General features: G+C 43.6%; 2 protein-coding genes across 26 annotated transcripts in view; both read left to right on the plus strand.

Moving 5' to 3' along the window:
• SLMAP (sarcolemma associated protein) overlaps positions 1-21,675 on the plus strand; it is a 169,763-nt gene that overhangs the window by 32,009 nt on the left and 116,079 nt on the right. The gene's annotated exons all lie outside the window — the stretch shown is intronic.
• Positions 6,581-9,943, plus strand: LOC138992717 (interleukin-33-like). The gene is given in 1 exon segment (XM_070391611.1): positions 6,581-9,943. A coding segment is annotated over 1 exon segment (813 nt). The 5' UTR covers positions 6,581-7,064; the 3' UTR covers positions 7,878-9,943.

A 21,675-nucleotide genomic window follows, 5' to 3' on the forward strand; every position in this document is an offset into this window, starting at 1 on the left:
GCTTGATATTTTTAATTCAAATAAAGTCCTTAATAGAGGTAAATAAAAAATGGTTTTCAAATGTGACAAGTATAATAGGATGTTTTAGTGGGCTATCATTTTAGTGTGTTCAAAGGAAATTATTTGACCTTGAACTACAGCTTTAATTGTATGTCCATTGCCTGCAGGTATCTTGTTTTAAAAGAAAAGTGAGTTAAAATGAACTAACTAGTGACATCTGCCATTATTCTAACAATAGAATACTGTGTTTTAAATAATAAAATTTTGTATTAATTTTTGATTAAATATTTAAACACAATGTTGTTAGTGATATTTTAATATAAAATACCTTTTTTTTGGTATTGACTTATTTGTGTGACAGATACAGAAACTTTATATAAATATATTTTAAAGCTTTAAAATAAAATGTGTCTCTTTTTAATTTTCCATGTAAACTTAGAAGTAAATTTGCTGAATCAATCATTGTTAGAAATTGTCCTTATCTTTTTAGGACATTTATCACTGTATTGTAGTTTTTTCTTGTCTGTTATACTAAGTGAATTCTTATAAGGTGGGACTTTGTCTTCTATGCTCATTGTTCTAAGTTCAGATAGAATTGAATAGATTTTAACAGGTTTTATATTTTCTTAGATCTCATAGATATTTATTTTGTCTATGATATTTTACTTAAATCATATCATTTTAAAAATCTTTATTATTGAGAGTATTACAGATGTAATACTCCCCTGATTGCCTTGCTCCATATGGTTCCTGCCCCACCCCAGGCCTTCACCACTCTATTATTTGTATCCATAGGTAATACATATATGCATATAAATTCTTTGATTAATCTCTTCATAACCCCACTTCCCTCTGAGATTCGTCAGCCTATTCCACGTTTCCATGCCTCTGGTTCTATGTTATTCATCAGTTTATTTTGTTCATTAGACTCCTTGTTTGTTTATTTTGATTTTTAGATTCAGTTGTTGATAGAAATGTATTTATTACCATTTTATTGTTCACATTTTCTCCTCTTCCTTCTCTTCCTCCTCCTCCTTCTCCTTCTTAAACATTTCATGTAATATTGGTTTCGTGGTGATGAACTTCTTTTGCCTTTTCTTGTCTGTGAAGCTCTTTATCTGACCTTCAATTCGAAACGATAGCTTTGGTAGGTAGATAATCTTGGTTGTAGGCCTGTGCTATTCATCACTTTGAATATTTCTTGCCACTCCCTTCTGGCCTGCAAAGTTTCTGTTGAAAATCAAGGGGCAGTCATATGGCTGCTCCCTTGTAGGTAACTAACTGCTTTCTCTTGCTGCTTTTAATATTCTCTCTTTGTTTTTAACCCTTGGGATTTTAATTATGATGTATCTAGGTGTGGACCCTCACCCCATGGAGGTTTGGCCAGCCTGGGTGAGGGGCTGATGGGTGTTTTAAGGCTGGCCACACCCCTTTTAGGGTGGGGGGTCCTGCTGGGGTGCCTGGCCAGTCTGGGTGAGGGGCTGAGGGCTGTTTTCTGGCTGGCCAAGCCCCCCGGTGATGGAAGCTCCCAGCCTCTCCTTTTTTTCTTTTTTTTTTAATTCTGGGATTTATTTACCTTCTATAATTGAAACTTTGTAGCCTTGAGTGGAGCTCGGAGCCAGCCAGGGCAGGTGGGAATCTTGGCTTCCTCCATCGCCAGGGGCAACCCAAGCCTCCTGCTCACTCCAGCTCTGTGGCCACGGCCGGCTGAAAGCAGGTATCTGGGGTGTATTTATTTTCTATAATTGAAACTTTGTTGCCTTGAGTGGAGCTCAGAGCCGGCCACGGCAGGCGGGAAGCTTGGCTTCCTCCATTAGTGGGCAGCCAAGCCTCCTGCTTTCTCCAGCTCCGTGGCTGCCGGCTGCCATCTTGGTTGGGTTAATTTGCATACAGTCACTCTGATTGGCTGGTGGGTGTGGCTTAAGGTGTAGCTAAGGTACAGTCAATTTACATGTTTGTCTTTTATTAGTGTAGATACTTTGTTTCTTTAACTTGACAATGATGAATTCTAAGTGTATATAATTATTTTTACCATTTAAATCATTAACTCTTTAGAAGTTTATGGACTCACTTATAGTTTCTATTATACTGACTATGTAAAAATAAGGGAAATTTATGTAATACTAGAGGCCTGATGCACAAAATTCGTGCAAGAGTAGGCCTGCCTTCCCCCGGTTGTTGGCACCGACTTCCCTCTGGCACCCTGGACCTGGGCTTCCCTTGCAGCCCCGGCTTTGTCCAGAAGGCCGTCCGGTTTAATTAGCATATTATGCTTTTATCATTTATGGAATATGTTTAAACATTTAAGAACACAAGCAAGGGCTGCTCTGTCTGTGGAGTAGCTTGTGCTCTGTCTCGCTGCTTCACTAATAAACTCTATTTCACTTGAAAAAAAAAACATAAGCAAGTTATGTAGGCTTATTTGCCTCTGGTCAGTGTGATATTAGAGGGAAATTCTTTTCTTCCCTGAAACTCTAGTTTCTCTGGGTTTCCACCTATTAACATTCCACTTCTAGATGTGTAGAATTTTCTCATCTAAATGCTAATTCCTAAAACATATGTACAGTATTCTGTAGATTTCAAAGTGCTGTGGATTTATTTAGCCATTATTGTTGACCATTTCCTGTGTGCCAAGCACTGTTCTTTATTAAACAAAACAAAGTCCCTGCCCCCCCATGGAGCTGACATTCAACCATCTTTCATCATCACCTCAGCCTATTTAGGACAAATGGGAGTGCTTCCCATTTATTGATTGGAATTCAACATAGTTCAGGTCATCAAATTTGCTGCGCAAAAGCAGTACTGTCATATGTCCTTAACATATTCTGGTTATTTCAAAGTCATTAGGGAACGTCTTAGATGAGTCATTGAATGATTTTGTTTTGGTAGTTATTCTTTTTGTTTTCTTCCTGCTTGGAAACTCACTTTTCCATCTCCTAAGTATGAATTTTAATAGAACTTTTCAAACTTTTGTTTGCATCACACTGTACTTGCCTAGTTTTTAATTTTTTGACAGTTTTGACATATCCATCCTTGTTTTCATGTCTATGGTTTCCATAAAGACTTTTCTGAGCACTTTATTTCAGAATTCATGTCCTTATCCTGAATTTCTTAACCATCTTTTTAGTTTATTTTTAACTTTTTTAAGTGTGCACTTCAGTGGCTTTTAATATATTCACAGAATTGTGCAGTTATTACCTCTATTCAATTCCAGAACATTTTTATTGCCTCAGAAAGAAACTCTGTACTCATTAGCTATCACTCCCCATTTTCTCCTCTCCTAGCTCCTGGCAACCACAAATGAGTCTACTTTCTGTCTCCATAGATGTCTATCTTGATATTTCATATAAGTGGAATCATATAACATGTTATCATATGTTATATGATTTTGTGTCTGCCTTCTTTCATCTAGCATAGTGTTTTCAAGGTTTATCCATGTTGTAGCATGTATTGATACTTCATACCTTTTATTGCCAAATAATATGCCAATATAGGGATATACCACATTTCACTTATTCATTCATCAGTTGATAGTCATTTGGGTTGTTTCTACTCTTTGGCTATTATGAATAACTAATGGCCTGGTGCACAAAATTTGTGCACATTAAAAAGGAATTAATTAGAGGAAATATTTTAATATTGCTACTTGCCCTTTCTCTATAATAGAAGTGTCAGAGATGAAAGAAAATTAGTAAAATGCATATTAAAATCTCCCTCCTGTCAGAGTCTGGGGTGTACCATGGGACCCAGAGTCAAGTCCCCGCCCACCCGCATGTGCCTCGAAATCAAGCGAGATCCAGACCAGGCCGGGTGGGGGGCGCAGCCTCAGGTCCCCCAGCCTGGGCTCCAGTCCCCCAGCCCCGGTGCTGATGCGGGGGCGCGGCCTCAGATCCCCCATCAAGCAATGCTGGGCGATGAGCGCGGCCTCAGGTCCCCCAGCCCCAGAGCTAGGGCAGCGGGTGTGGCCGCAGGTTCCCCAGCCCTGGCACCAGGGAAGGGGGTGTGGCCTCAGGTCCCCCGGCCCTAGTGTGAGGGGTTGAGGGCGCGAAGGTGCAAAGGGCGCGAGGGCGTGACAACCATTTGCATATTAGCTCTTTGTTATATAGGATGCTACTGAGAACAGACATGTACAAGTTTTTATACATATGTTTTTAGTTCACTGGTTCATATGGTAGCTCCATACCTAACATTTTGAGGAACTGCTGAACTGTTTTCCAAAGTGGTTGGCCTATTATATGTGCCCCACCAGCAGTGTATAATAAAGGTTCAATTTCTCCACTTCCTAGTCAATACCTTTTCCTGTCTTTTTTATTGTAGCCATCTAGTGAGTATAAAGTGGTATTTCTTCCCCCCCTCCCTTTTTTTTTTGTATTTCCCTAACAACTAGTAATATTGAGGATCTTTTCATGTACTTATTGGCCTTTTGTATATATTTTTTGTGAAATGTTCACATCTCCCCATTTTAAAAATTAATTTATCTTCTTATCATTAAGTTATATATTCAGGGTACAATTCCCTTATCAGATAAACGATTTACAATTTTTTTTCTATTCAGTAGATTGTCTTGATGGTGCTTTATTATTATTACTAGAGGCCCGGTGCACAAAAATTTGTGCACTCGGGTGGGTACCTCAGCCCGGCCTGTGCCCTCTCGCAATCTGGGGCCTCTTGGGGGCCCCTTCCCCTGGCTGCTGGCACCAGTTTTCCTTCCGTGCCCGGAACCCAGGCCTTTGCTCTTCGCCGGGAGGGGCCCGCGCAGTGGGCGAGGGGCTTAGCTCTTTTAAAAATACTTCTGAACGTTTGGTAAATAACCCTGTAGGAATCTACTTTCTGAAACATGCTGGTTGTTAAGGGCTGATTTGGGTAATCAACAAAATGTATGTTAAAATCCTAATTCCCAGAACCTCAGAATGTTCCTGTATATGGAGATAAGATCTTTAAAGAGGGGATTACATTAAATTGAGGCAGTTCCAGTGGGACCCTTAGCCCATCTCACTGAAGTCCTTATAAGAAGAGGAATGTTGGGGTCCACCTCCAGCAGGTCCAGGGGTTCCCAAAGGTGTGGACAGAGTCGGCGAAGAAGGAATGACACAGAGGCAGCATTCAGGTGATCATCATAGCCAGGTTCTCTTTTTATTGTCCTGTTACATCTATATTTATACTATTTGATCCTATAAGCATGCCTCTATAAGCTTTTTTTTTTTTTTTTGCCGAGGAGAGCATGGGGTCTGTTTATTGGGGAGTCAAAGGGGGAGCTGGCTAGGGTGGGGTAGGGCAGCAGCTTGTCTGGCCCCCGAGAAACACAACTTGAGTCCAGAGCCTCGACCCTTTGAAGCCAAAGTCTTCCTCCACCTTTATCTGCACAGGGGCCAGCTCCGGAGTCAGCGGGACTCCCGCCCGGTGCCCTTCCCGTGGCACTCGCCGCCTCTTCCAACCGCTGGGCCCCTCGCCAGGGGCCGGGCTGCTGGCTTCTGCGAGCGCTGGCGTCCTCCTGGGCGGGGACAGCCCCTCTTTCTCCGGAGGCTCGTTCTCAGCGTTGCCTGGGGTGGGGGCGTCAGTGCCCTGGCTGCCCTCGTCCTCCAGTAAGATGGTGAGCTGGCTGGCCCGGTAGTCGTTGCCGTAGGAGTCCAGCACCCTCATGAGGAACCTCGGCTCCTCCTGGAGTCTCCGTATCTGATGGAGCCTGTTCAGGACCCGCTCGTTCACCTGCTTGATCTCCCTGCAGCGCCGACCGATTGAGTTCCTGTTGGCACCGCCGCCGCTGGCCTTGGGCTGCCTCCTCCTCTTTGTCTTGCTTCTGGAAGCTGGAGCTGCCCAGACCCCCAGACACGAACTCCACTTCGGTCTCAAGCTCGCTCTCCAGGATGTGACCACCGAACAGCGGAGGCAGTGCCAGCTCCGAGCTGGGAGGAGCTGAGAACTCCTCAAAGCCCACAGCTGCCATGGACCCCTCTCTCTGCTCCAGCTCCATTTCTCCCTGGCTCCCAGCACAGAACTTCCAACCTTGCAAGCCTCTTCAAGTGCAAAACGACAGGCCCCATCCGATTTCACGACCAGGCACCCAGGCCCTGGCCGCTAAGCCTCCTGGGAGTTGTAGTTCTCTATCCCCCTCCCCCCCTACTCGCCTCTCTCGCCCCACTCCCACCCCGAGTCCCAGCTGAAAGGCCCTGCTCGCTGGTCTAATACCTTGGCCAGGCATCTGAGTCACCTCCGTCTTCATTCCGGTCCCACACTGTGCCATCTGACCACGGAGACTCTCCTCTTGGGAGGTCCCTGGGTCTCCTTCTGGGTCTCCTTCTGGGGCCTGGCTGTGTCACCCCAGGGGACCGGATTGCGTCCCCAGGCAGCGACGCAGCCCGGTCTCTGGCCCCGCCTCTGGGTGCTCTCCGATCACTGGTGATCAGTGATCTGAGAAGCCAGGCGGGACAGGGAAGAGGCAGACATCCTGTCCCACCGGCTTCTCTGATTACTGGCCCAGGGCCGGCAAAGGCGGCCCAGTTCTCTGGCTCTTGGCTGCCACCTGGGTTCCCTCAGCGGCAAGCGGCTTCTTCCGTCCTTCCCCTTTCGCCTCCCATCATTGTGCCTACCTATGCAAATTAACCGCCATCTTTGCAGTTAATTTGCATATCACCCTGATCAGCCAATGGGAAGCGTAGCGGAGGTATGGTTAATTACCCTTTTTGTCTTTTATTAGATTAGATTATTATGGTAAAATATACCCAACAAATTGACCATTTTAAGTGTACAATTCAGTGACATTAATATGTTTAAATATGTTCACAATATTATGCAACCATTACCTTCATCCATATCCTGAGCTTTTCCTTCATCCGAAATAGAAAGCTCTGCATGGATGAGAACACTCTGCCTGGATGAGAACTCTCTGCCTGAGAAAGATGGCTTCTGTGGTATGGAGGAATAACTTAGTATAGGGATCACTAGTGGCTGTCCTCTCAGCTCTCTCCCCAGAGCCACCAACCCCAGACTCTCCTCACATAGCTGTAGTCCATCCACTCTGCCCTTCCTCTGCTAAAGCCCAAGAAGCCTGAAAAATAAAGCCTGAAATGAGGTATTCAACCACCAAAATTTCCCCAGCAAAGATGAACAACTCAGCAGGAAAAGCCCTGGTAAAATCTTCTGGGTTGAGAAAATCCCAACAGAAGGCCAAAGAAATTTACGAGATGTACTTTATGCAGCTATGTTCTGGCCTTGTCATAGAAAAGAAGGCCTGTTACTTTAGGAAAGAAACGGTCAAAAGGCATTCACCAGAAACAGTTGGAAATCACAAAGAGCCACATCTGCTATTCACTACCTTTCGGAAGCACCTGGAACACCTTGAACAATTTGTGGAGGCCTTCCCCTTTGATATGCCTGTGGTCCAGAAAGATACTAGAACATTTGATGGCTCAAGTATCCTAGAATGTTCTTTTTCCCTGAGCACATATAGCGATCAATCCATTACTTTTGGTTTTGCGGATGGAGGTTATGAGATCTATGTTGAAGATTTGAGGGAAAAACAAGAGCAAGACAAGGTATTATTCTGTTACTATGTCTTGCAGTTACCTGCAAGTGAAACAGGTGATTGTGTTGATTGTCACAAATGAATGGTAAGCCTCAGTCTTAAAAAAGACAAAGATTTCTTGCTGCATGCCAACAACAAGGAGCACTCTGTGAAGCTACAGAAATGTGAAAATTCGTTGCCAGACCAGATTTTTTTTCTTCATACTGAGCTCCAGCCCTCCCCATGTGTTTCATTTGAATGTAAGAGCAATCCTGGAGTGTTTATAGGAGAAAAGGATAACCATGTTGCTCTAATTAAATTAAAAGACCAAACTGAGCATTCAAGAAGAGAGAATATAAAATTTAAGCTGTCTTGAATGTAATGTGTTTGAAAGTTGTGAATCCTGGGTTGAGTAGCCCAATTAGCTACCTGGAAGAGATTGTCAAAAAGAGAGAGAGATGGCCGAAACCGGTTTGGCTCAGTGGATAGAGCGTCAGCCTGCGGACTGAGGGGTTCCGGGTTCGATTCCGGTCAAGGGCATGTACCTGGGTTGCGGGCACATCCCCAGTGGGGAGTGTGCAGGAGGCAGCTGATCGATGTTTCTCTCTCATCGATGTTTCTAACTCTCTATCCTTCTCCCTTCCTCTCTGTAAAAAATCAATAAAAATATAAAAAAAAAAAAGAGAGAGAGAGAGAGATGAAATAGAATCTCTTGCCCTTTAAACAGTAACTCCCTTTCTTGTTCTTTCCCAGACCATAATAACCACTATTTCTACTTGTTAGTTCTGTAAGTTTGCCTCTTCTAGGTGCCTCATATAAGTGTAATAAGATAATAGATGTCCTGATGGTGTCTTTTATAGCACAAAAGTTTAATTTTGATTAAGCTTAATTTATATTTTATATTTTAAATAATTTTTAATAATCTTAAATTTGTAAATTTATATTGTCACTATGCTTTTGGTATCGTATTTAAGAAGCCATTGCCTAACCCAAAGTCATGAAGATTCACTTGAACCATTTTTGAATACTCTCTTACTTGGTCCTCCCATCCATATTTAAAACATCAATATAATTATTAAGATTTTTATGGGAAGGGTTTATTAAATGTCCTCTTTTTACATTTTTAGATCAAAATAGTGGGTTTCAAACTGTAGAATCTCCTGGGATGCTTATTAAAGCACAGGTTCCTCAGATGAGTTTTGTACATTTGTAGTAAACTTCTAGTAGACCAGCATCATGTAGTTGAAAAAGTGTGGAATTAAAATAGTCCAGCATGGCCTGGCCAGCATGGCTCAGTGTTTGAGAATCAACTATGAACCAGGAGGTCATGGTTTGATTCCTAGTCAGGGCACATGCCTGGGTTGCAGCTCCATCCCCAGTGTGGGGCATGTAGGAGGCAGCTAATCAAGGATTCTCTCTCATCATTGATGTTTCTATCTCTCTCCATCTCCCTCTCTGAAATTAATAAAAATATATTAAAAAAAAAAAAAAAAAAGGCCAGCATGGTGATTTAAGAGCATGGCTCCTATAGCCTGACTACTTGGATGTAAATCGTGACTGTGTCCCTTTCTAGTTGTACAGTTATGGGCAAGTCACTTGTTCTCTCTGGGCATTCATTTTCTCTCATAGGGTTGTTGCAAGGATTAAACAAGGTGAAGCACATAGAGGAGTTTGGCAATAAAGAGCACCATATAAGTGTTAGACATTGTTATACCCTTTAACTCAGTAATGCCGTTTCCAAGGACTTAATCTAAGAATAATATCAGAGATATTGCCTAAAGATGTATAGCAATTTCATCATAGAGATTAATTCCCCAAAATCTACCATATATAATCAGTAGACCTATTATTAAATAAATTAATTAAATTTATGAGGTGTCATTTGCCATTTAGTCATATTTTCAACAAATATTTAATGCCGTGGAACATAACAATGTAAGTGAAAAAAATTAAATATGCAACTATATATAAAGTATGTCTTTAAACTTCTTTAAAAATACTGGGCAAGTGAGTGGAATGGTGGTCTTGCAATGCATATAAGTATGTTAAACTGTTGAGAGTGGTTATCCTTGGAAGCTGGGAGGAGTGATTTTAATTTCTTCTGTACTTTATTGTACTCTCTTGACTTCAACAATAAGTATTTTATACTAAAAAAAACATTATTTTTTAGAAAGACTAAATGGGGGAAAGCTCAATGTGAAATAGGAAAGCATAATGTGAATAAGAAACCCGAATCTGAGAAATAAGCCAGTCAGAGAAAGACCAATATCACATGATCTCACTTATATGTGGAATCTAATGAATAAAATAAAATAATGAACAAAATAGGTCCTGAGACATTAATGCATGGAAAAGACTAACAGATCTCAGGGGGACGGGGAGAGATTAACCAAAGAACATATATGCATAGCCCATGGACACAGATAATAATGTGGTGAAGGCCTGGGGTGGGGTGGGGGCTGGGTGGAAGGGGCCAAAGGCAGGGAGAAATGGGGGACATTGGTAATACTGTCAACAATTAAAAAAAAAACAAAAAAACTCTGAGTACTAATCTAGTACTAGTACTGCTATTAAATAGTTTTGAACCTTGAATGAATTCTCTCTCTTCCTTAGGGGACACAGTTTCCTCATCTGCAAAATGAAAAATTGGACCAGAATGAAAAGGCAATGTAGTTGAGTGCTGAAGAACTGGGAGGCCAGCCCTAGCTGGTTTAGCTTAATGGATAGAGGGTTGGCCCACGGACTGATACTGGCTGTCTAGTTTTGCTTATTTGTCATGTGTTTTTATACTGGCAGCTTCTTTTTTTTTTTTTAAAGGGAAGGAAACCATTTCTTTAATTTATTTTTTTAAAATTTTTATTTCAGAGAGGAAGGGAGAGGGAGAGAGAAATAGAAACATCAATGATGAGAGAGAATCATTGATTGGTTGCCTTCTGCACGCCCCCTACTGGGGATCGAGTCTGCAACCTCGGGCATGTGCCCTTGACTGGAATCGAACCCGGGACCCTTTGGTCTGCAGGCTGACACTCTATCCACTGAGCCAAGCCAGCTAGGGCCTGGCAGCTTCTTTGGGGCCCTCAGCTATTTCATCAATAAGGGTATTTTGTAGAACTTTTTAGCATTAAAAATCTTATACTTAATTTTCTACAGTTTTTTCTGATTCTTTTAGTTCTGAAGCTAATGGGTACAGATTAATCTGTCTGTAATTAAGTTGCATAGGCTCTTAGGTCATACTTATTTTTCTTCAACTAATGTTTTGATTTTAAATTTAATAAATGTCATAAAGCCCAAAGGAATGTTATTCCTCAGCTGCCTAGCCCATTCTAGGAAAAGTTAATATTATAAGGGGAACTCAGCTAGAAGTTGGTAGAGCATGATCAAATGCTTTAAGAGATAAATCTGAGTTTGTTAAAGTCACTTTCAGAGTCAACAACCATGTTGGAATTCATTTTCGGAACCCCGAGAAACAAAGACTATAGAAATAGATGACTTTCATAATATACTAGAGGCCTGGTGTATGAAAATTCATGCACATGGGGGGTCCCTCAGCCCAACTTGCACCCTCTCACAGTATGGGACCCTAGGGGGATGCCCACCTCCTGGCTTAGGCCTGCTCCCCGAGAACAGATGATCTAAAAGAAATAATCATATCCTTGGGTAAGGATTTTTTTAAAAGGTAATGGTCACATGAAAATTCACTGCAGGCGGGGCTGAGGGGCCTGGGGGACTATGGTGGTGGGCACGCGGCAGGGCTAAGGGGACTGGGGGACTCCAGTGGCAGGCGCTTCACCACCTGCCACCCCCCCGGCGGGGCTGAAGGGACTGGGTGCCGCCATTTTGTGGCTGTGGGCACCACCATCTTGTCAGGGCCTGATGGTCAATTAGCATATTACTGCTTTATTATATAAGATAATTTTCCTTCACTGACTAAATGAGATAATTAAATCTTCAGTGGTTAAGGGACTCGGCTAGCTATTCCATTGTTTTGGAAATGTTTGTGAGCAAGTCACTCTGTGGTACCTCGATTTATAGTGGCAGTTGTAATGAAGATGATGATTTTTTTTTCCTCTGAAGGGTAAGAATGAAAGTTATATATTCATACATTTATTTTTAGATTTTCAGAAGTTCTCCTCTTTTCTATATAGTGTAGCTGCAGTACGCTGCCCACTACGGGGATCATTACTTCTGTGTTAGAGAGTTAATTAATAGATTAACATTGCCAGGAAATAAAATGTGGGAGTTAGATGGCCACAGTTGACAGATACATTTGTTACTCATAACTAATATTAGAGGACATTTTCCTCTAATCATAGTAACTTTTGCTTATAAAACATACCTAGCTAACCCCCGTAACAGAAGAGAGGTGGTGTGTTTTCTGGCTTGATGGGCAAAATAACCCTGAGAAAACTTTGTGCCTCACAGACAAGAAGAGAGAGCTCTGCTTGTTTAGGGATTAGATTTTATTTTAGGACTAGAGGCCCGGTGCACAAAAATTTGTGCACTGGGGGGGGGGGGGGGGTCCCCCAGCCCGGCCTGTGCCCTCTCACAGTCTGGGACCCCTCGGGAGATAATGACCTGCTGGCTTAGGCCTGCTCCCGGGTGGCAGAGGGCAGGCCCAGTCCCTAAGTGCAGCCCCTGGTCAGGCTCAGAGCAGGGCCGATTGGGGAGTTGGGGCGCTGCCCCGTCATGCACAGAGCAGGGCGGATCGGGAGGTTGCAATGCCACCCTCAGGGTAGACTGATTGGGGGGTTGGGGCACCGTCCCCTGTTACACTCAAGGCAGGGTCGATGGGGAGGTTGCGGCGCCACCCCCTGTCACGAACAGAGCAGGGCTGATCAGGGGGTTGGGGCGCTGCCCCCTGTCACTCACAGAGCAGGGCCAGTCAGGGGGTTGGGGCGCTGCTCCCTGTCACGCACACAGTAGGGCCAATCAGGGGGTTGGGGCGCTGCCCCCTGTCACTCACAGAGCAGGGCCGATCAGGGGGTTGGGGCGCTGCCCCCTGTCACTCACAGAGCAGGGCCAATCAGGGGGTTGGGGCGCTGCTCCCTGTCACTCACAGAGCAGGGCCCATCAGGGGGTTGAGGAGCTCCCCCCTGTCACTCACAGAGTAGGGCCGATAGGGGAGCTGGGGCACCACCCCCTGTCACGCACAGAGCAGGGCCCATCAGGGGTGTTGGGGCTCCGTACCCTGTCACGCACAGAGCAGGGCCGATCAGGGGGTTGAGGAGCTCCCCCCTGTCACTCACAGAGTAGGGCCGATAGGGGAGCTGGGGCACCGCCCCCTGTCACACACAGAGCAGGGCGGATCAAGGGGTTGGGCCGCTGCACCCTGTCACACTCAGGGCAGGACCAATGAGGAGGTTATGGTTCTACCCTGTCACACACAGAGCAGGGCCCATGGGGGCGGGGGTTTGGGGCACCGCACCCTGTCACACACAGAGCAGGGCCGATCAGGGGGTCGGTGCACTGCACCCTGTCACACACAGAGCCGCAGGGCAATCGGGGGATTGGGGAGCTCCCCCCCTATCAGGCACAGAGCAGGGCTGATCAGGGGGTTTGGGCGCTGCCCCCTGTCACGCTGATCCCGGTGCCGGGAGCCTCGCTGCTCCGCTGATCCCAGTGCCGGGAGCCTCATTGCTTCGCTGATCCTGGTGCTGGAAGGCATATTACCCTTTTACTATATAGAATAGAGGCCTGGTGCACGGGTGGGGGCTGGCTGGTTTGCCCTGAAGGGTGTCCTGGATCAGGGTGGGGGTCCCCACTGGGGTGCCTGGCCAGGCTGGCTGAGGGGCTGAGGGCTGTTTTCCCGCTGGCAGTTGACTAAAAGCTCCCAACCGCCCCTTGTTTTCTTTCTTTCTTTTTTTTTTTTTTTTTATTCTGGGCCAGCTTTAGCTCTGAGGCTTCGCTGCTGAAAACATGGATACAATGTTGCGGTCCGGGGCTGACAGAAAGCTGGTTTTGTTTAGCTTCTTATTTGCAACATAGTAATAGTTGCTTAGAGTTGCAGTTGAGAGTCTGGCAACTGAGGTGGGGAACGTTGGAGTCTGCAGTCCCTGGAGGAAGCAAGCCTCCCTGCTCGCTTCAGTGTATGGCTGCCGGCCGCCATCTTGGCTGACAGTTAATTTGCATAAGGATATGCTGATTAGCCAATGGGAAGGGTAGCGGTCGTACGCCAATTACCATGTTTCTTTTATTAGTGTAGATGAGTTGTTTGTGTAAGTATAGATATGAGAGAGTTCCTATCCTACATGTCCTATATGTCAGATGTCTTATTCTATTTTCCCAGAGATTTAATTCAATGCTTCCCAATTCCCCAAGTGTATACTTTTCGTATCTTCTCCTAATTGTGTAATGTTAATTACAGATGGCCCCCATCTACCCCCCCCCCATCTGTCCACATCCACCCAGCCCCTAGAGGGACAATATATCTTATTGTATTCAGTGGTTGATGGACATTTAGATTACTTCCGACTTTTGGTTATTATGAACAATGCTGCTAGGAACATTTGTGTACAGTTCTTGTGTTTTCATTTCACTGGGTAGATACCTAGGAGTAGAATTGCTTGGAACCCATTAAATTTCATATCACTACTTAGCCACAAAAATATTTCTTTTAAAGAGTGGATGATAGCGATATATTTGATAAGAAACACATTCGGTTGATTGGAGTATCATCCCACACACCAAAAGGTTGCGGGTTCAATTCCCTGTCAGGGCACATACTAGATTGTGGGTTTGATCCCCCGTTGGGGCACATGCGGGTTCAATGTTTCTTACATTGATGTTTCTCTCTCTCTCTGACTCTGTCTCTCTCTCTCAAATCAATAAACATATCCTCAGGTGAGGATTGAAAAAAAATTAAAAAGCCCAGCCAGTGTGGTTCAGTGGTTAAGCATCGACCTATGAACCAGGAGGTCATTCAATTCCCGGTCTTGCAGGCTTGATCTCCAGTGTGAAACATGCAGGAGGCAGCTGATCAATGATTCTCTCTCATCATTGATGTTTTTATCTCTCTTTCCTTCTCTCTTCTTCTCTGAAACCAATAATATGTATTTAGATATATATAAAGAAAAACACAAATGATAGAAAAGAATTAAAGGGTAATGATTGGAGCAGGCAAATAAAAAGTTCTAAGACAGGCAGTGTGACTATATAATAATGGAAACAACTTCAGGATTTATTGGTAGATGAGTAACTACTATAGCCTACTCCCAAGTGAAGGCAAATCAAATCAATGGGTATCTAAATAAACATTGAAAACTTTTGTTCCAAAAGAAATGGAAATGGGGCATCATTTGCATTCATTATGACAGAAAAATTAATATATATAACACATAAAATGTCCTTTCCAAAATAAAAGAAGGCCATCAAGATTATTGTAGATAAACATATGGCCAAAGAAACAAGCAGTTTGTTCAAGATGAATATATGTAATAAATATACATTAATCCTTGCTAGTAACCATAGAAATAAATTTTTACAAATTGGTTATTATATTAATTAACAAAATCAAACTGTCTAATGCTAGAAAGGTTGTTTGTGATAATGATGCTAGCTTTATATGTTAGTCTAGTCTATGTGCGAAGCAGTGTGGCAAAGCCTGTCCAGACACTTGGAAGAAATAAAATTCTGAGGTAACTTTCATTTTAGCTTCCTTGAATATAATTAAAATGTTTTAATAGTAAATTAATAAGAGAGGAAATAAACCAAAAGGTAAGAAAGCAGCCACACAGTTTTCCCATATGCTGAAATTGAGTGTGGTAGTGCTTTCTTCCCCACTCTGTCTGACTCGCCCAAACTCTAGAAGCACTAACCCAGCGCAGCTTTTTTCTGTCTGGTCTAGAGAGCGGCATGTTTGCTCTGCTGTGCTCTGAATCCTGCTTTTCCAGCTTTGGCTAATGACACACACCTTGGGAGTTCCCCCTATCCTACTCCAAGAAAATGCTGTTACCTTTCCCATGTCATGTCTTTTCTTTGTTTCACTGATTTTGCTTAGGTGCTCATCTGAAAATATGCTTCCTGTAGGTTTTTTTTTTAAAGTTCTTTGTGGCATTTTTCTGTATGGGTGGAATCAAACACTTGGGAGTCACTCCAAGTTAGTACAGCCATCCAAGAGTGAGTGATTTTTTTTAGATAGCCTGCCAAAAAGTGTAGATAAAGTAAAGCTAAAATCAAGAAACAAAAATCGAAAAAAAAAGAAGAAACGGAAATTGACCCTTGCTCTGTTATTTCTCCCTTTATTTTTCAAGTTATTTTTTTCTTCCAACATCAAAAATTCTTTCCATTTCTGATAAATTTTTATTGTATTGGTAATACTTTCCCCTAATTACTAGCATTATAGGTTGCTACATCATCCATGCTTACTTTTCATTGTCATATAAGGCTTATAAGATTTTATATAGTTAATTGAGTTTTGTGAAGTCAGGCGTGAGATAATGTGTAACAATCAAGAAGTCAGGAACGATAAAAAGTAAACATTTTTCTCTTCAGTTTATTATGATTAACAATAATTTTTGGTTTAATAAGAAATACATTACCAATTTTCTTTTTGTAGAGCAGCCGTGGGCAAACTACGGCCCGAGGGTCAGATCCCGCCCGTTTGAAATGAATAAAACTAAAAAAAAAAAAGACCATACCCTTTTATGTAATGATGTTTACTTTGAATTTATATTAGTTCACACAAACACTCCATCCATGCTTTTGTTCCGGCCCTCCGGTCCAGTTTAAGAACCCATTGTGGCCCTCGAGTCAAAAAGTTTGCCCACCCCTGGTGTAGAGCAACCATAAATACTCCTCGACTAAAACGGTAGATAATGTACAATTACGTTTAATCCCTTTAGTATTTTCCACTCAGATTGGCTTCACTACTTAAGAACCTTAGGAAGTGACCTAGCTGGTTTGGTTTAGTGCAGTGGTCGGCAAACTGCGGTTTGGCAAACTGTGGCTCACGAGCCACATGCGGCTCTTTGGCCCCTTGAGTGTGGCTCTTCCACAAGATACTGACTTCTGCGCATGGGCCACGAAGTTTCAATCACACTGTACGTGCGCGCGCACACGTGGTATTTTGTGGAAGAGCCACACTCAAGGGGCCAAAGAGCCACATGTGGCTCGCGAGCCTCGGTTTGCCAACCACGGGTTTAGTTGATAGAGTAGTCAAGGGCAGGTACCTCAGTTGCAGGCTTGATCCATGGCCCTGGTCCGGGGTTAGTACGGGAGGCAACCATCCATGTGTCTTTCACATTGATGTTTCTTTCTGTCTCTCCCCCTTCATTCCACTCTCTCTAAAAATTGATGGAAAAATACCTTCAGGTGAGTATTAACAAAATAAATAAATAAGGCTCCATGGCCTTATTTTTTTTAAAAAAAAGAACCTCAGGAGGAAATGGCCCTGATTTTTAAAATATTAATACAACAGAATTGGAAAATCCAGACTGTTATGTGATTTGACGCCTCCTGATCTCTGATCTCTGCCAGCTTATTCAGGTCACTACAGTTTTTTTAAAAAAAAAATCAATGGTAGAAGTATTAGCTTTTGGCTGTTTCCCTGGCCTTTTGGATATATCTTTTTCTGATTTTTCTTCTACCTTTCTGACTGTCCTATCTAAAAATACTTCAAGCATTTTTCTCCACTAATTTCTCCTTAAATGTTAGTGTTCCTAAAGTTCAGTCATTGTTTTCCTTGTAAATGTTATTTTTGAATCATCTTATATATTACCAGAGGCCCGGTGCACGAAATTCATGCACGGGGGGGGGGGGGGGGTGTCCCATCAGCCCACCTGCGCCCTCTCACAGTCTGGGACTTCTCGCTCCTTACCGCCCGCCTGCTCACTGCTCCTTACCACTCAGCTCGCTGCTTCTTAGCGCTGCCATGGAGGTAGGAGAGGCTCCTGCTATCACTGCTGCGCTCGCCAGCCATGAGCCCGGCTTCTGGCTGAGCGGTGCTCCCCCTGTGGAAGTGCACTGACTACCAGGGGGCAGCTCCTGCATTGAGCGTCTACCCCCTGGTGGTCAGTGCGCATCATAGTGACTGGTCATTCTGGTCGTTCTGCTGTAATGGTTGCTTAGGCTTTTATTATCCTATATAATAAAAGGCTAATATGCAAATTGACCAAAAGGCAGAATGACTAGTCTATAGGACACACACTGACCACCAAGCGGCAGATGCTCAATGCAGGAGCTGCCCCCTGGTGGTCAGTGCACTCCCACAGGGGGAGCGCCGCTCAGCCAGAAGCCGGGCTTTCAGCTGGCAAGCCCAGCAGCGGTGGCGGGAGCCTCCCCGCTCCCGGATTGCGAGAGGGCATGGCTGGGCTGAGGGACCCCCCTGAGTCCATGAATTTCATGCACTGGGCCTCTAGTAGATAATAATTTTAATAACCCCTCAAATCCTGATGCCCTTCAGATGTCTTGAGCCCTCGGTCTGAGTTTTCTACCCAATTGCCTGCTTACATTTACTTACTTGGATGTCCTATAGAGATTCCAAAAGCAATATACCTCAAACTGAAACAAATCATTCAACTACCCCCACCCATTAATATTTCCAAATACAGGTAATGGCATTATCATGTACACAGTAGCCCCCTCTAGAAGCTCCTGTCTTCAACACTGAGCACATCAGATCTTTCACTAAATCCCTTTCACTACTTTTAACGCTGTCCTAGTTCAGGACTTTATTATTTCTTATTTCAGTAGTCTCATAACTGTTATCCCTGCCTTTTAATAACCCCTCAAGCCATTCACTTCCTCAGTGAAATGTCAGTTTGATCTTAGTACTTCCCTGCCTAAAAACCCTATAGTGGCAAGGCCTGTGTTATCTATATGATAATAGTTGTTCTGCTTGATTTATCTTAAAAGGCTTAGTGACTGCTTACCTCTCCAGCCTCACCCTCACCTCCTGTCATTCTCAGTTTTGAACTTCACATGCCCTGCTCCTGTTGTTTCTTGCCTCTGTTTGCTCATGCTGTCTCAATTTCCTCTCCACTCATCCCTACTCACTCTTACTCTTCATGACTCAGCATGGGACAGCTCCTCCAGGAAGCCTTTTCTGATTCCCCAGGGTTAGGCTAAGGGCCCCTCCTCATTACTGGGTCATTTTTTGTTAGTATATGAAACAATGTGATTTTCCTCTTATTTAAAAAAAAATTATCTGAACCTACCTTCCCTTCTAGCTACTGCTCATTTCTTCTTTATCTGGTTAAAATATTTTTATTGAGGTATAATTGATATATAACATTAGTTTTAGGTATACAACATAATTATTTGATATCTATATATATAAAAGCCTAATATGTAAAGTGTCCTCTCAGGAGTTTGACTGGGAGACCAGGAGTTCGATCGCTCGCTATGACATGTACTGACCACCAGGGGGCTACATGGAATGAAGGAAGGCCCTGGCTGGCAGCCGGCAGCCAGGGAAGGGAGGCCCCATCTGGCAGCTGGCATCTGGGGAAGGGAGGCCCTGGCCGGCAGCTGGGGAAGGAAGTCCCTGGCTGGCAGCCAGAAGGAAGGCCCCGGCCGGCAGCTGGAAGGCCCCAATCAGCCCTTATCGCTGGCCAGGTCTAGGGACCCTACTCATGCACAAATTTTGTGCACCGGGCCTCTAGTTTATATATATTGCAAAATGATCACCATAGAAAGTCAAGTTAATATGCATTGCTATACATCCTATATAATAAAAGCCTAATGTGCTAAGTGTCCAGTCGGCCTGTCGGCCGTTCAACCAATCAAAGCGTAATATGCTAATGATATGCTAAGGCCACTCAACCTCTTGCTATGGCATGCACTGACCACAAGGGAGCAGATGCTCCGACCAGTAGGTGAGCTTGCTGCTGGGGTCCGGCCGATTGGGACTGAGCGAGATGGGCTGGACACGCCCTGGAGCCCTCCTACAGTCCCTACCCGGCTTGCCAACCTCCTGCGTCCTTCCCCGGCCCCGATCATGTACCTGTGGGGTCCCTGGGCCTGGCCTGCACCCTCTCGCAGTCCGGGACCCCTCCAGGAATGTTGGAGAGCCGGTTTTGGCCTGATCCCGCAGGCCAGGCCGAGGGACCCCACTGGTGCACGAATTTGTGCACTGGGCCTCTAGTACAGGGGTGGGCAAACTTTTTGACTCGAGGGCCACAATGGGTTCTTAAACTGAACCGGAGGGCCGGAACAAAAGCATGGATGGAGTGTTTGTGTGAACTAATATAAATTCAAAGTAAACATCATTACATAAAAGGATATGGTCTTTTTTTTTTTTTAGTTTTATTCATTTCAAATGGGCCGGATCCGGCCCATGGGTCGTAGTTTGCCCACGACTGCTCTAGTAGTTATAGAATTTCCTTGTGATGAGAACTTTTAAGATCTACTCTCTTAGCAGCTTTTCAGTATGCAGTACAGTGTTATTAACTACTAGAGGCCCGGTGCATGAACTGTGCATGGGTAGGGTCCCTAGGCCTGGCCGGCAATTAGGGCCGGCCAGGACCTTCCTTCATTCTGCGCTGTCCCCTGGTGGTCAGCGCACGTCATAGTGAGCAGTTGAACTCCTGGTCGGTCCAACTCCCAAGGGGACAATTTGCATATTAACCTTTTATTATATAGGATAGTTGCTGGATTGTACATTATTACACCCCATGACTTATTTGTTTTGTAACTGTAAACTTGTGCTTTTTGACTCCCTTCACCCATTTCACCCACTTCCACCCCCTGCTCTGGAAACCACCAATCTGTTCTCTGTGTCTTTGAGCTTGGGAGTTTTTTGTTTACTTTTAAGATTCCACATATAAGTGAAATTATATGGTATTTATCTTTCTCTGTCCATCTTATTTCACTTAGCATAATGCCCTCAAAGTCCATGTTGACACAAGTAGCAAGATTTCATTCTTTTTAATAGCTGAATAATACCTATACCACATTTTCTTTATTCATTCATTCATTAATAGACATTTAGGTTGTTTATGTATCTTGGCTATAGTAAATAATGTTCCAAGGACATGAGTTGCATACATATTTCTGAGTCAGTTTTTTCTTTGAATAAATATCCAAAGTGGAATTCCTCGATCATATGGTAGTTCTATTTTAAACTTTTTAGGAACCTCTATACCGTTTTTCTGTTTTTCTAAATATATTTTTATTGATTTCAGAGAGGAAGAGAGAGGGAGAGAGAGATAGAAACATCAATGATGAAAGAGAATCATTGATCGGCTGCCTCTTGCATGCCCCCTTCTAGGGATCGAGCCCAGCCATGTGCCCTTGACAAGAATCGAACCTGGGACCCTTCAGTCCTACAGGCTGACGCTCCATCCACTGAGCCAAACTGGCTGGGGCTATACTGTTTTTCATAGTGACTGCACCAGTTTACTTTCCCACCAACAATGCCCAAAGTTTCTCTTTTCTCCACATCCTCACCAACACCTATTTCTTGTCTTTTTTATAGTAGCCGTGCTAAATAGGTGTGAGGTGATATCTCATCCTTGTTTTGATTTGCATTTTCCTGATGATTAGTGATGTTGAGCATCTTTTCATGTACCTGCTAACCATTTTCTTTGGAAAAATGGCTATTCAGATTCTCTGCTCTTATTTATTTATTTATTTATTTATTTATTTATTTATTTATTTTTGAGAGAGAGGGAGGGAGGGTGAGAGAGAGAGAAACATCAGTTTTGTTTCTCCACCCATCTATGCATTCATTGGTTGATTCCTGTTAGTGCTCTGATGGGGGGTGGGGGGGGGTGGTTGGTAAATCACACCAGAAAACTTGGCATATGGGGACGACACTCTCAGCTGCCCGGCCAGGGCCCCTCTGCTCATTTTTAAATCTCTTTGTTCTTTTTTTCCCTATTGAGTTGTATGAGTTCTCTATGTTTTGGATATTAACCCCTTAGATAAATGATTTGCAAATATTTTCTCCCATTCAGAAGGTTGCCTTTTCATTTTGTTGATGGTTTCCTTTGCTCTGCATGCTCATTTCTTTGATTCCTTTTAGAGCAAAACTCCTGTATTTTTTGTTTAGTTTTTTTCTTCTTCTTTTCATCTTCCACTCTCTTCCTCTAAATGACCATAATATGATATTGATGATTTGGTAGGCTTATTGAACACATTTTTTTAGCTTTCTTAATTTTAAAGTTTAACTCTTAAGATTTTTTAAAAATATTTTTTTTATTAATTTCAGAGAAGAAGGGAGACGGAGAGAGTGA

This window comes from Myotis yumanensis, unplaced genomic scaffold (assembly GCF_028538775.1).
Source record: "Myotis yumanensis isolate MYYU_CA2020_CCGP unplaced genomic scaffold, mMyoYum1.0.hap1 SCAF_14, whole genome shotgun sequence".
NCBI classification, from domain to species: Eukaryota; Metazoa; Chordata; class Mammalia; order Chiroptera; family Vespertilionidae; genus Myotis; species Myotis yumanensis.